At 33.8% G+C, this 16274-nt stretch overlaps 1 protein-coding gene across 11 annotated transcripts in view; it reads right to left on the bottom strand.

Moving 5' to 3' along the window:
* The window catches only part of Diaph2 (diaphanous related formin 2), an 867887-nt gene that overhangs the window by 171629 nt on the left and 679984 nt on the right, over nucleotides 1-16274 (bottom strand). For all 11 annotated transcript variants that reach the window (XM_046427818.2, XM_046427819.2, XM_046427820.2 and 8 more), the window contains one exon: nucleotides 15418-15553. In XM_046427818.2, the coding sequence (XP_046283774.1) occupies nucleotides 15418-15553 (136 nt within the window). The remainder of the gene's footprint in view (nucleotides 1-15417; nucleotides 15554-16274) is intronic.

Here is a 16274-nt window from a genome sequence, read left to right as displayed (position 1 = left end):
CTGCAAATTATAGAGCTAGTTCTATGAAAACAAAACCCATTTGTAACTTAAGAACTATCTTCATTGTCTTTTTTTTAAAGTTTCATTTCTTTTCTTTTTTTGTGATCTAGGGGACTGAATCCAGGAGACCTCTTCCTGTGAGCCACATCCCCAGTTCTTTTTAAATTTTTTATTTTGAGACCAGTTCTTGTTAAGTTGCCCAGGGTGATCTCAATCATACTCCTGCCTCAGCCTACTGAGTAGTTGAGATTACAGGCATGTATCACTGCGACCAGCACAAATTTCTTTTTAAACACTTGAAAAAAGACTATAGAAGTTTAAAAAAGATGTAGTACTTATAATTCCTGATACTTTCTTAATTCTATTTTCTTTTGCATTTATACTATCATATCAAGAAGAATTTTCTAGTGTTTAAGTCACTTCCTTTGGGGCTGCTCTTTTTCTATTCATTAAAATGGTCTTAGTACTACGATTCCTTATCATTGAAATGTTTGTTTGTTAAAAACAAAATTGAAAGCAGAAAAGATGGAAATAGTAGTTTGGGATTTCCTTTCCTCCAAGTTCAAATCCATGAGGATGAGTGGGACAAAGATGTGAAACTAAAAGAAATGCAGAGTCACACGTGTTCATCTGCTATATGAAGAATGTATGAGAATATTCACCAAAGTCAAATAAAAGGCCTTAAAATATACATGAATAAAGATAATTATAAAATAAGTATTCTAAATATTATACAAATAACTAATAGGAAGTAAAAGTGTTCTTTGTTAGATGCAACTCATTCTCTATCTTGTTCCCACTCTGAAGATACTCTATTTTAGTTTGCCAGGGACAATGCTACTTAAGAAATTCTCTGGCAATTCAATTTACAAACTAAACACACGCACACACATACACACAAAACACATACATAGAAAATGCAAAAAAAATAAAAAACACCTTTCCTTCATAACTCAGTTCATTTTGCAGGTCACAGCTTTGAAAACATGGCAAGAGACATCAATCAAAGCCATAACGGATAATATGAAGACTGCTGAGTTCCCTATAAAGTATCCAATGCCAAGAGCATTTTCCCACCTTGTCAATGAAAACTACTTGATTTTTATTGATCCAATCACTGGCAGTAGATTAAAAATTATAGAAATGTAAAGCTCAGAGGATAAGCCTCTCATTTGCAAGTAAACAATAATATCAGCTAATTAAAGGTCATTTTAAGCACTAGTAATCTAGAGTAGCATAGGAGAAAGGGCAGTGGGTGGTAGGCTCTATTCTCTAATGTAGTTAGTGTTATACTAGCTTTGTGACCTTGAGTAAGCTTTTTTTTTTTTTTTTTTTTTTTTGTATTTCAGTACCTATAAAACAAGATGTGCCATTGGACTCTAGGGTTCTTAAGATTTAGTTGCATCATATCACTTAGAGAGCTTGTTAAAAGATGGATTGCAGATCCCCCACCTTCCCAAGCCCAGTTTCTTATTCAATGGGTCTATAATGAAGCCAGAAATGTCACATTTCTAACAAATTCCCAGGTTATGCTGAAGCTGTTGGACTAGGCATAATATTTTGAGAACCACTGCCTTCTTACAATGCCAAGACAAGAATTTGAAGTGCTACACCCACAGCAGTAGGTACCTGTCAAGTACTACATTAACAATGGAGTAACAAGTAGGTCCTGAGGTACCTGTGAAGGTACTACATAAGCAATGGAGAACAGTGTTTTTTCAAATGGAGAACTAAGGCTGAAGGATGGTAGTCCATTGGTCTGCCAATTAGTCATAGTGGTAGGGTGGGGACAGGGAAGTGATGCTTAGTGAGTCATGAGGAAGCTGGGACCTGAAGCTGAGACTGATCAGAAAACCGTAAATCAGAAAATAAAACCAGGTGGCCCACAAAGTTGGATGAAATATTTTGCCACATTGTAAATTCAAATTTGGGAGAGAGTCAGCTTAAACTATCAAGATGTGAATACGTGCGGTGAGATGTGACAAATGGAAAGAACGAATGCATGTTCCTATGAAGTTAACAAGAGGGGCAAAGGTCCTATACCTTCTGGATGGGATAGGACTAAGTTTGGGCCTATGTTGGCCCCAAAAAGACCCAAGTGGCTTTGCTCAAATAGTTTTCCAGTCACTGGAAGAAATTATAAAAGATATATTTCAGGCAGAAAAACTAATTCCAAATGGATGCTCTGAAATACAAAATGGAACGAAGAGCAATATATTTCTAAGTATAAATGAACAATAACTGAATGAAAACAATTATACTTTCTTAATCTAAAATAGGTAATGCAAGACCTTTACATGTCTTTCTAATTAGCTTTATGTCAGTGGAATTTTAAATGACTTATGATACACACACACACACACACACACATGTATTTGGTATTGGGCATCGTACTCAGGGACACTTGAACTCAGGGACACTTAACCACTGAGCCCCATCCCCAGACCTATTTTGTATTTAATTTAAAGACAGGGTCTCACTGAGTTGCCTTGGTTGCTGAGGCTGCCTTTGAACTCAGATCCTCCTGTCTTAGCCTCCTGAGCCACTGGAATTACAGGCCTGCATCACTATTGTAGCTGGGCTACAATAGTTAATTATATTTTAATAGACACACATACAAAAAACCTATTTAATTTGTGGAAGTAATAATATATGTATATTATATTTTTTCATGGATGTTATAAATACCACAACCTTTGATGCTAAAGAACCTTTGCCAATGAGTTTAGCCCCTAAAACTATATCCCTATTCACTTTACAACATACTGAGGTAAAGTTGTACTGAACTCACAAAGTATTTTCATACCTACCAAAGCACACAAAACACCTATGTATATAGAATATCTACACAGTCAACAATTAAAATCTATTTGGTGCATTATTTTTATCAGTCTTCTAAGACAAACACTCCTTTAATATCAGTAAAAAATCAAATAAATTTTAAAAATGCTGTTTGAAGCATCTGTAGCCTCAGGATCCTCCTGGGAAATTAATAGTTATTAGCTATTGTTGAATTATACATTCTGACATTACCAAAATATATACAGTATACATAGTGTATTATAACATATGAGGACAAGACATATAAAAGAAAATTATGAGTCACCCAAATGTTCTTTAGAAATGGAATGAAAGAGGAAAGAATCCCTCCTACAGTGCCTAATATAATTGTGAAAACACAAAGTAGAGGAAAATGTAAGAAAACAGAAAGAGACTGCTTAATTCATTTCAAATAGAAACTGAATTGCTGAGGCAGTTCTCACCACCTTATTTATATATCGGATTGCTCACAAATCATGATGTCACCCACCAAGAAGCCATGCATCAGGAAGAGTGCAACAGTGCAACAATCTTGAAGGAGGAGGGGAGAGAGGTGCAACAGAATGATAAAAAGGCATCACAACTCATAAAACACAAGCAGTTTATGGATAATTGTCACATAAAGTATTACATGGAAATCAGAAACTAAGTTTTAGAAACTATGTACAAAAAAAGAAGAAAAAAATAAGAGAGAGAGAAGATGCATATAGCAGAGGACTTATATGTGGTGAACTAAAGCTTGGCATTTCTTGAATACCAGAGATTTAATTTACAGATGGCTAACTTCCACAGAAAGATTTCCTTTCCCTACCACATTTATAGATAACCAACTTGCTTCTTAGTCACCTTCTCAAAACAAAATAAATCAAAAGGCAAATAAACTTAACTTGGCACATTTGTCCCATTTGCCATTTAAATTATACATTTTCTTTTTCTTTATTTTTTAAGGATATAGGACTCTGAGTAAATTTTTGAGATTGGTTCCTCAATAATACAGGCATCTGGATTTGTTATGTAAGCACCAATTAGTATTTAGTTACTGTGTCCTTAAAGATTCACATCCTTCAGAAGTATTAACCATTGAAGTCCAGGGCACATGATATATTTTCCTAAGGTTTTAAGCATCTGTAATTTTAAAAAGGAAATCCCCACATATTTTCTTACAAAAATGTTTACTTTATTCCGCTGGGGTCTTAAAATAAGAGAGGGAGATGAGCTAGAAACTGTGCTGGCAACCCCCACCCCCAGGCCCTAAGAGAGGGGTACGTTTGGGGGGTTTCATTTATTGTCATGGTTACTCAAGTGAAAATGGATATTTTCAACATGCTTTAGTCACAGGAGCTTTCAGGATTACTTAAAAGTACAGGCTGTATGTATTGTGGGGGAGGGAGTGTGGTTATCATGAAAGCTTAACATAACCCTAGTCCATCTCAAAAGCTTGGTCTCGATTTTCCCTCAAAATACGATCAGATAGTCCTTAGAACAAAGCTGTATTGACTATTTGATGCAAAGAATGGTATAACAAGACCTAACAACATAATGGATTCTGGTTATGCTGGCTAGAGCTCTGACTCAGAACCAGTTGCCTCAAACAAGTAAAGCATCTTTTTAAAATACTGGGGAAGACACAGGGGAGGCAGTTTCATATACCATATCGAAGTTCAGTAGAATGAGGTCGGTTAAGCACTCTGTCCTGAGACACATACCTTTCATTTTCAATTGTTTTCAAATAAAAAGAGAGAAATCCCCTTTTCAAGTTGGATTGTTTAAATGCACCTACAGCTACTCCTGTCTAGGAAAGGCTAGGCAAGCTTTCCCTACTGATGCATTTCAAAAAAGGTTCAATTGGCAAAAGAAAGTAAGTGCAAAGGGTTTTTGACAAAAGAGGACTAGAGGGAACATATTTTCCTTTTGCAGAAATGCTGTTCTAGAAAATCAGACAAGGTAGCAACTCAACCAAGAATGTGCAAGATATTGGTGAGACAATCGAGGAAACTGGTAACTTCAAACACTCAACTGCATAAAATCATTACCTTAAAAACTAGAGTAGGGATTACATTATAAAAATGAGGGACTACACACACAAATAAAACAATATATTATGACTTTCAGATTATAGCACAACGTAACCCAGCATACACTGAGCCTGCGATTGTCTTATACCACAGAACCACATAAGCCTGAAAAGAACTTCTGGGACGCTCTCTGAGCCTCAGCAGGGTTATCCCTAAGTCTTCTTGGATTTATAAGCATTCTATCTTGTTTAATGATGCTCCAAATAATTCTTAGGCAACCTTGTTCAGGGATGAGCAAATAAGAAATGCTAGCTCAAATTCAGGAGCTCTGAAATATCTACTCTGTTATGAGGAAATTTTTTTAAAAAATGTACATTTAAGATAGATTCTAGTACTGCTTCAGACAAATAAAAGTATTATGTCACCCATAGTTTCTGCACATTTAAAAGGTAATTATTTTTTAATTCCCAAATGATTCATATCATCATCTTCTGAGCTATTCCAAAAAAGCATATGAAACCTACAATTAATTTAGATTAGGTCAGATATTCTAAGTTTCAATGTTTTTCTAATAGTATAACAAAGGCATAATTGTTTTCTTAAAACATGTTCTCTCCCATTTTTTCCTACTAACTAGTCAACCTAGTTAATACTTTATAGATTATCTGTATGAAGGGTGTATATGAGGAATGACTATTAAAAATAGATGTTTTAAAGATAAATATGTATAAATGTGAAAAACATGAAACCTTTATGTCATATGCTGTTCACAGTCCTTTGTGAGCATACACATACATATAGGAGACACATACAAAGAGTCATTATTTTTTATGGAAGATATATATGGAGAAGAAGAAAAGCTGATGGTTAATAACTCCTTAAGTAGGTTAGTGGTGCTGAGTTATCAGACAATACTATGAATAGGGTGTACCCACAGTGGTACTCAATAAATACTTGTAAAATTAAATAAAAAATCACCGAAAGGTTTTCGTCCATAATAATCCTTTTGCACATTTAGTGGAAAAATAGATTTTTGTTCTGATTCTTGAACCAGCAAAGGGGCTCAGGGATTTAACATGAGTGAAACAAATATAATTTTTAAAAAGTTATTATTGACTTGGTTGCGTTCAGTGCAGTTTGTTGGTTCTATGAATCTGTTAGGTGTAATTACTGACATGAATCTAAATGCATTTGACTGAGAACAGAGCCAAATTAATTGCAATATTGGTATGTAACAGCTGTTATTCATTTGATACTTTTCTGTAATAAGAACTGGAATATTAAAATATGGAACCAATACATGTTTCTAATAAATGATTAGGCCACTTACGATGTGTTTTGGTCATTTCTTATATAGTCAATTTTACTGTTTTCACCTACCTGCTTCAATATTTTCATGGATTTCTGCCTAGTAAAGCTGCATTTGGGCACACATGCAACAAACATATACTGTAGAGAAAAGCCAAATTTTTAACTGCCAGCATTGCTCATCTTCTACACAGGTTTGATGAAATCTTGCTCAATGTTCAGCACATTGAAGACAGCTCTTAGTTTTTGCAAATTTTAGTTTCTACATTTAGAATGTAAGAACTCATTTAATGAGACCTAAGTAAATTACCTACCTTATTTCACATATTTATTTTTGTCTTCCCATTTAAAAGAATATTTTTAGTAGATGTATAAATTGTTTTACTGCTACGGCAGATAGAATGGGATTTTTACGCTGATTCCCAGTGAATTCATGCCAGAAATGTAATTATCTTAGTATGAGGTCAGAAAAAAAAAAAAAACACTAGTGATAAGTGGCTCAAATAGGCTACAAGAAAAAAAAGTAGAACCTCCAATTAATCTAGAATATATACTGGAAATAGTACAGCTTAAGTATACCCTCCAATACTAATGTACACTGATGACTGATGCTCTGAATAATGGTCCAGAGTCTACAACAAGATCTTAATGATCTACCAGCAAATATATACTGTGTGCTGGCTCTATGTCCAAAATTATTTTTAAGTACCATATGCTGCACACTTCCAACTGTGTAAAATGTAAAGCCAAAAATACTGTGGGCAGGGGAGAGATTTAGGAGGATACGAGGAAGGTCATAAAATCATTAATAGAGGTCACTAATAGAGGTCAGAAGCATTATGGATGATAAAACCTGATACACAAATGGTCTTTTTATTAATTATAAAATCAGATTAATTCAAATACCTCTCTCTGCATCTAGGCTAGCCAACTAAGATTCTGTTGTAATGACTATTGCCATTGATAGTTTCCCTTGATATGTTCACTAAAATAACTGTTATTAATAAAGAGATAATACCATTGAATACTTATTAAGTAGTATTGGTGTGCCACACAAGTGCTAAGAGTTTTGCAACTATCCTCTCATTTAGTGCTCATGAAAAACTTATGAGCATATGCTATTCCTTTCCCTGTCTTGTGGTGAAGAAGTTGGGAATCAGAGAGGTTGGGTAAATTGCCCAAGGATGCAAGATGTAGAAGGCACAGTCAGAATTTGAACTCAGATTTGTCTGCCTCTATGGGAAAGGGAGTTGAACTCATTTCAATTGCAGGTTAAATCAATGATAGAGAGATCTGTCATAGATGACATGACAAAGGGGATCAGCAGACTCAACCAGCAGGTTGTGACTTACCATTTGATAACTGACACAATGGGAGCTCCTCTTTGCACCTCATTAACCCAGTCCTTGTACTTAACAATTCAACAAATGCTTATTGGATGAATGAAAATAACATGCTATGATGTTGCCTTAAAATGGATGTTTTATTCAAATAACAAGGACTCAAATTCATACTAAACACCTTAGTATGCTAAGCTCTAGATATCTGGGCAAGTCTTCACTGTACTGAATAATTTTATTTAAGAAAACAAATCTCCCATCTTCATTGAAAAATCGAACTTTGAAAACAAAGATAAAAACTCTGATTTTGAATAAACAGATTTTTTTGAAATGCTTATTAATGTAGGGAGCAAGGTAATTTAAGTAAACAGAGTATAAATCAGATAGTCTTTTTCTCTTTATAGACAGGACAATAATTTTCTTCTAGGTCAACCAAGTATACAAACTTGTTTAGCTTTGCATTAGCATCTATGAATTGTTCATCAGTATTTGTAAAATATGGTGGAATGATGGTACAAATTTCTCAATGATTTATCAGAGGTGCTTAAATACTACTTAATCAATTCAATCATTTGTAGGTTTTTCAATCTATAATTTTGGTTACTATAATTTAGCATCTGGAATTTGATATTAGGAAACATAGTTTTGACCTATTCAGATCAAAATAATGTCATCTGTATTTATTCACTTATAAGATGTAATTATTTTAAGTCAAGTAAAAAGAAAATTGTTATCAACCACTATTGATAGAATTAAAATGTTTAGGTTTATTCATCAACATTTGCTAATCTACTCTCTGAAGACTGGTTTTTCATTGAATCTGACTATGGGAACTCATTCTTTATCATCATACTGGAAGTAAACAGGCAATTCTAATTTCCATATAATCTCATATAAGGAGGTGCAAACTGTTTCTGATTAAATAATATTTGCATAAGAATCTCAGTTGTAGTTTGGAATTTTCAAGCATCCATTTTTATGTATTCTCTCCTATTGTTACCTCCAACTCCTTGCAGTTAATTTGCTGACTTCCATAAACATGAAAAGAAAGAGATTTATATACAAATATTTGGTAAGATTTCTTTCTCTACCTACGGAATTAATTCACCTTTTTTGTGGTCCCTAAGTCAATTATCATCTATACCAATATAATCAAAGGTTGGGGAACATAGATTATACCAACTTCTTTGTATAGTTTGCATACTGTGTGCACACATTTTAGAGTACATTTATTGATTTAGTATACTTTTTGATGCATTTGAATGAACTTTCTCCATTTTAAATTTACATAAATGTTGTATTACTGTTCGTGCTTTAATTATAATTATTTGGGAAATGGTGCAATAAATGTTGGTTGGATGAATGAAATAAGCAAATATGTAAAAAATCATGTATGTTAATATATGATTATCTATTGGTAAAACTGTGCTGTTCTTACAAGGAGTCTCTGCTCCTCACTGAATCTGTTGCTGGCAACTTCCACTGTTTTTTTTTTCATCCTTTTATGAAATTTTTCCTTCCTTTTACCACCTTCTTAAACTGCCACAGGTTGAAATGAGAATCAGGTACATGCTAACTCTGTTTTCTTCACCTTTCACTATTGTTTTCCAGTGACATCGTCCTTGTAGTCACCTTTCCTTTTTTGTGATTATGGCTTAGTATCCTCAATAATTCCCAACCAGATTCCTGCAATAACCTTAGCTCTCCTCCCTCATTATTCTGCAACTCCCCTATCTCACTTTGAAAGCTCTTCACAGTCTGGCTCCATCCTACCTTTTGTTTTTTCCTTTTATATCTTTTATTGTTAAATGCAAGCCAGTCCATCCTACCTTTCTGACACTATTCCAAATTAAATTCTCCTCTAACCATAGCAACAACAGAAAATATTCACTGAACATTTAAACATCAAACACTGGCAATAGGCTAAAGGACAAAAATATATAATTGATAAATAGACTACAGTGCAAATAACACCAGTCTCTGACCTCATATAGCCCTCATGATAAAACAGGTACTAATGTTATTCCATTTTATAGATGAATAAATTCAGGCACAGAAAACTAAAATATCTAGTCAGTGATTATATGGCTAGTAAACTGTGGAGCCAGGACTCAAATTCAGGACCCATCCTCCCAATTATTTTAGTGTATTTCCCCTGGATCATTAAACATAGTCTGTCACCTTCTTGTGCTGGCTGATGTGCACTGCTGATGATCTTAATCCTTTTTATTGGAGTAGTTTTGCTTCTGTTCAGCCAAATATTACCCATCTTTCAGGGTCTAGCTGGACTGAGAGGCCCAGAGACTATACTAGGCCTTCTCCATGAAACCTGATGTCATTTCATCAGACCTAATTGTTTTCCCCTTTTAGATAGTTCTTCAGAGCAAATAATCTCTATTATATATCAGTATACAGTGTATTCTTTGCTGATTCAGCTTTACTTAATCTCTCTGAGAAAACTGAAAATTTCTTAAGGGTAAGGATTATTTCTTGAGTTTTTCCAGATTCTTCAATGACAAGTATATTTTAGGTCCCATGTTATATACTATACATAATTATCTCATTTAATCTTCACTAAAACTATAGTAGGCAAAGGTCTTTGTCCTATATTACAGATAAAGTAACTGAGACATGAAGAGATGATGAAAGAGAACAAAGTCAAAAGACTAGGCAGAAGAGCTAAAATTGACCTCTACTTTTTAGTCTCCACAAACTTTTAAGGGGAGGATCCCATGATCCAGTGGAATACAGGGAAGAGATAGAGGGGGAGGGAGGAGGATGAAAATGGAGAAGTTGTGGAATAAAATTGACCAGATTATGGTGTGTGTATGTGTGTGTGTGCCACAGTGAATTTCACCTTTGTGTATATCTATAAAGCACTGTGGACCATTTAACCACTGAGACACATCCCTGTCCCCAGTTAATATTTTTAATTAGAGACAGGGTCTCCCTAATTTGTATGCCATTGCACCCAGCAATACTTTTCTTGTAAGGTAAAGTCCTTTGTTTCCATTGGTAGGTATTACTATAGTCACATGGGCATGAAATACCTTTATACTCTATAGAAGACATATCTTTCAAGGGCAATCAAATATTCTACAACATCTCTCTTTCAGCAGAGAGGAAGATTACAACATTCAAACTAGATACGTTCAAAGTTCTGAAAATCATTTTCTGACTACACCTCATTCATATCTTCCATAGACTTTCACACCTCATAGATTCACACTTCATAGCCTCCTTGCAGCTCTTAAAATGCCTGCAATTGACTTTCACCTAGTCAAAACAGCATCTTTCCTAACATACTAAGGGGAACTCACTAACACTGAGCTTCATCTTGATATCCAACTCTATTCTTATTCTTTTTTGGAATATTTCGTCTTCCCAATTTAAACTACACACTTCTACTCTGAGAAGGATGCATTTTGGAAACATATTTGTAAATACTCATACTCATATATTCCAAATGTAACATTATATTATAATAAATAAAAATAATATTATATTTGCAACACATGGGCCACAAATCAAGAAGCTAACATTACAGTTCACTATTTTATTGATCTGTAAATAGTGCTAGGCAATGACACATAAAAGATAAATGATAAACCCTATTTGAAAATGTATCTTTCATGTTAAAATCACTCAGCTGAGCATATGCAGAGAAACTTATTTGAATATCCATCCTGTGCCTTCAATGGCACTGGAAGAGGTAATTAAATTCTGGGCAAATAACGAACGAAAGTATAGACTATGGATCCAATTAAAACAGGACCTTTCCTTTTTTTTTCTTATTACAGGCTTATTTATAGGGGAAATGGTTGGTAAATACTTGGATGTAGATGAGAATCAGTGTAGTATGAAAGGTTATCTTATTGACACAAAACAAGTACACTCAAATTCTAAGTGCTTACACTTTTCTTTGTTTATAACAGAGGTGCTCAAAGTTTGGACTTTGAGGCCTAGTGGCCCACAAAATCATTTTAGGGGGTCTGACACTAATTTAAAAAGAAAAAAAAAACTATAAGTACATAATAGAACAATCAGTAGAACTGAGGGAAGGGAACAGGGTGGGAGGAAGGGAGGGGAAGAGAAGTATTGAGAACTTAATTAGATGAAATTTTATTCCATTCTTTTGTAATTATATCAAAATTAATTCTATTATCATATATAACTAAAAAGAGCCAATAAGAAAAACTATTTTTATAAACTCTTTTGCCATTTTTTATTTCATTCTTATAAGAGTGTACAGTGGAGTTTTCCAGAAGCTACATGATGAATGACATCACATTAGATTAAATACAGAAGCAAGAATGAGAATGAAGCTGTTTTTTTTTTAATTTAGCCAGACTTTGAAGAGATTTATAACTCTATTTTTTTTCTCTTGCTAATATTTTTTTAAATACAGTTACATTTAATAAACAGTGTTATTTATTTTCAATATATAATAGGTTTACTATTGTTATTTTAATTGAATGAATAAACAAATAATTTAAAAGTTGTCTAGGTTTTAATTCTAATATGATAAATGACAATATAAATAATCTATAAAAATAAAATGTATTTGGGGTCCTTAATAATTCTTTAGTATAAATGGCTTCAGAGACCAAATAGTTTTTATTTCACCTTGGTGATCTCATTGAATCCCATATATTATAGGCTGAATTGCATTATTAGTAGAGTTCATAATGGAGTAGGGTGGGCCTGCTCTAACATGACTTGTGTCTTTATTATAAGAACACCATGTGAAAAGACAGACATGCACACAGGGAGAATGCCATATGAAAACTAGTGTCATGGTGCCACAAGTCAATAAACTACCAGAAGCTAGGGGAAAGGCATGGAACAGATCCTGCTCTTGTGTGTTTGTAAGTAACATAGCCCTAATGATATCTTAATTTTGAATTTCTAGCCTCTGGAAGTATGAGATAGTATACATCTATTTTTGTAAGCCCTCCAGTTTTTGGCATTTTGTTATGGAAACCTAGCAAACTAGCATATCATAATTTTAATCTTCAACAAAAACAATGATTCCTAAGTCTAGCTCAGACCTCTTTCCTGAGTTTCATATTCACATAAACAATGACTTATCAGAAATTTTCCTACTCTATTAGGCATCTAGAAACTAAACATTGTCAAAATGACAATAATCATTGTAACCCCCGCCCCCGACCAAATCTGCTCTATTCCTGAATTTTATTTCTCTGAGAATAATGTCACCTTCTCAAATGCCTTCCTCCCTTTATTCCCACATCTTACCAATCATCAGAGACTGGTAGTTCAATCTTTCAACATCCCTTTGATATAAAATTTTATTTGTCAACTTGGCTGGTTCATGTGGCCCAGATATTTGGTCAAATGTTATTCTGGATGTTTCTGTGAGGATGTTTTAGATGAAATTAACTTTCAAACTGGTGGACTTTGAGTCAAGCAGATTGCCCTCCATTATGTAGATGGACCTCATTCAATCAGTTAAGACCTGAATAAAACGCAAAGACTAATTTCCTCTGAACAAGTGGGAGTTCTGCAGCAGATAATCTTCAGACTTGAACTGCAACATTGGCTCTTCCCTGGGTCTCCAGCCTGCTGTCTTACTCTGTTGATATTGGACTTGTCAGCCTTCATATCACAGGAACCAATTCCTTAAAAGAAGTCCCTCTCTCCACTCTCTCTACAGAGAACTTTTTTTAATTTACTTATTTATATTATTATTATTATTATTATTATTTGCATTACAATACAGAGAACTTTTATACACCTCTTACTGATCATTTTTTTTAACCTTCTTGTTGCTGCATAGTTCAGGCCACTATCAGCTCTTGTTTGCACCATGAGAGTATCCTCAAAACCTTTGCTGTCTCAAACCTTTCCTGTCTGGATGCATTCTTTCTGGTTTTGCCCAAATGGTCTAAGAAACCTAAGTTCATCATTTTCCAATTTATAAACATTCATACGCTTCCAATATTTTTCAGGATAAGACCCTTAGCACACCACAAAAGAAAGCTCACAATCTACCCACTACTACCACTTCTAGTGAGCCTCTTCTCTCACTACTCCTCCATGAACAAAAGGGAACTAACTTTTAGCACTCTTCTATTACTTTTATTACCTTATAAGTGATAAGTTCCTGCAAATATACATTGAAATACTGGGCAATTACTTCCTAATTGAGTAACCTTCAGTCAAAACACTACTTCTCTTGATCCTAATTATAAATTTGTTTGCTAAATTATGTGGAGACTACTCTATAAAATTCAGGTGTTTATATAACAACTTTTATTCTCTTGAAATTATGTTAATGTGTTTCTTGGACAGAAGAAATAAACTACAGTCAATTTCTGAAAAATTTTATGTATTTCAAAAGTATGAAGAATACAATCAATGGCATAGATATTATTTTATGAAATTAGCCATTAAAAGGCATTACAGCAGAATACTTGATAATGATTAATCACTTTAAACACATAATAACAGTTAATAATTAAACTCTGGTCACAAACTGCCTGGGTTCAAATCTAGGTTCTACCTCTTACTACCTTTGTGATCTTGGGCAACTTCTCTTAGTTTAGCATTTATTTATTTATTTTTGGCACCAGGGATTGGACCTAAGGGTGCTTTACCATATCCCAAGCCCTGTTTGTTTGTTTGTTTATTTATTTATTTATTTATTTATTTTGAGAAATGATCTCACTAGGTTGCTTATTACCTAAGTTACTGAGGCTGGCTTCAGTAGCTGAACCTGCAATTCTCCTGCCTCAGCCTCCTGAGCCACTGGGATTACAGATGTGCACCACCACATCTGGCTTCCTCATTTTACAATGAGGTAATAGAACTTTCTTCATAGGGTTTTATGAGGATTAAGTAGGGTTAAAGATGTAAAACAGCTAAGATAGTTCTTGGTACATGCTATATGACAGTTGCTATTTTGACAGTGGTAAGGATAAGTGCACAGATAATATAGCCAGACTACTTGGATTCTATTTCAAAGCTAATATTTTCTATTTGTGCAAATTTGGAAAAGTTCCTTAATTTATACGAGCCTCAATTTCCTGTATGTAAAATAAGATAATCATAGCATCTTCCTCATACATATGTGAGAATTGACCTAAAAATCTTAAAATAGTGCTTGGCATGTGGCTGATATTATACAGTGCTTCTAAGTTTTACTATTGTTATCTTCAATGATAAATGGTCCAATATTAGTCATACTACCTATTATCTTATTCAGATTTTATTTTGTTTGAAATTCTCTAAGCCTCTGGTGGTGAAGGCTATGTTCTTTATTCTTAAATTTTCAGAGTACAAATACCTGTCTACCAATCACTTTCTTCTTTTTCTCTCTCTTTAAAAACTAAGTCAAATCAAAGAACCCACCTAAAATATATGATCATTCTTGCTAAGCAAGGAAACAACTTACTTTACACTAATGTGGATGGGCCAGCAACTTTTACTTAGGCTCAGAGCTGAATAAGATGCTCTGCTATTTTTTTCAACTTGTAATAGTGCTGTCAATATCTATTATGACTTGAAGTGTTCAAGCCCTCAAGGAAGACTGTTGTAACTGCACTTCCAACTGATATGTACCACCAAAGTGAAACTAAGGTCTAGGCCACATCTCTCCATGCTGTGTTTTTCACTTTTCATCTCACTCCCTTCTTCCTTTACCACTGCCTCATTCAGATCATTATAATAAAATCAATGAGAAAAAGATGATCTCAACAACATAACACCTTGCACTGATTATCAAAATCCTGAATGCTCAGTGTAGCGTGAGAAGTGATAGATAGTATCATTAGAGAAATTGGACACAAGTAATTAATAATACTGTAAATTTTCTATGAATATGATTATTTACTTTATAGTCGAAAAATCAACTAGTGAAATTATTTTGCACTTTTGTTATCTTTTAAAAATAATTAGAAATACTTCTGTACCTTTGTTTATATCGATGAGCTGTTTCTTTTTCTTCTGGCGTTCCACTTTTTCTTGTTCAGCTTTCTCTTTTGCAAGCTTTGCCCTCCTAGTCTTCTCTTCCATTTCTCTTCTCTTATTGTTTTCTTTTACTGCTTCCTGTAGGTATAAACACAATTAAACAAAATCCTTTCCATGAGTTTTATAATGGAGAAGTCGCATGGTTTTAAAATTATACAAATATGCAGAGATGGAAAGTTACTATAGCATCCTCAAAGTGTGTGCATATGTTTTTAAGAATGACAACTAATTAATCTTAAGACAGCTCTTCTTGAAAATAATTTAGAAATAACTGAGTCTTCAATTGCCACTATCTGGGGTGCAGGAAAATTAGGGACATCAATGTTGCAGATTTAGCAATAAAATGCTTTCTCCATTGTTGAAATATGAAATAGTTTTGATACGAGGAAAAGCTTAATATGGCTCAGCAAGTATTTTATTACTTACTGTACAGTTTTTTGTTATCTGCAAAGTGGAAATAAAAAAAAAACAACTACCTCATAGGATTTTTGTGAGGAGAACTGAGGATTTTTGTGAGAAGTGTTTTAAGCACTTAAAGTACTTAGAACAGAGTTTAATATAATCAAGAAATTTTAGACTATGATGATGATGGTGGTGGTTACAGTGCTATTGGTAATGATTACATCTAATGATGCAGAGCATAAAACAATCAGCACTATTATCACAGAAGAGAAATATCTGTAAGTTTAGTCACTTTTTATGTGAAAAAATATTTCAAAATCTTCAAACATATTTCAAGCTATTGTCTGTTTTATTTTGGTTAGATTATTTGTGGAATGTCAGTGAATGAGTATATTTA

Source organism: Marmota monax, unplaced genomic scaffold, assembly GCF_021218885.2.
Source record: "Marmota monax isolate L192 unplaced genomic scaffold, Marmota_monax_Labrador192_F-V1.1 WCK01_AAM20220418_F8-fsc00067, whole genome shotgun sequence".
NCBI classification, from domain to species: domain Eukaryota; kingdom Metazoa; phylum Chordata; class Mammalia; order Rodentia; family Sciuridae; genus Marmota; species Marmota monax.
This window is presented reverse-complemented; position numbering and strand designations above follow the sequence as displayed.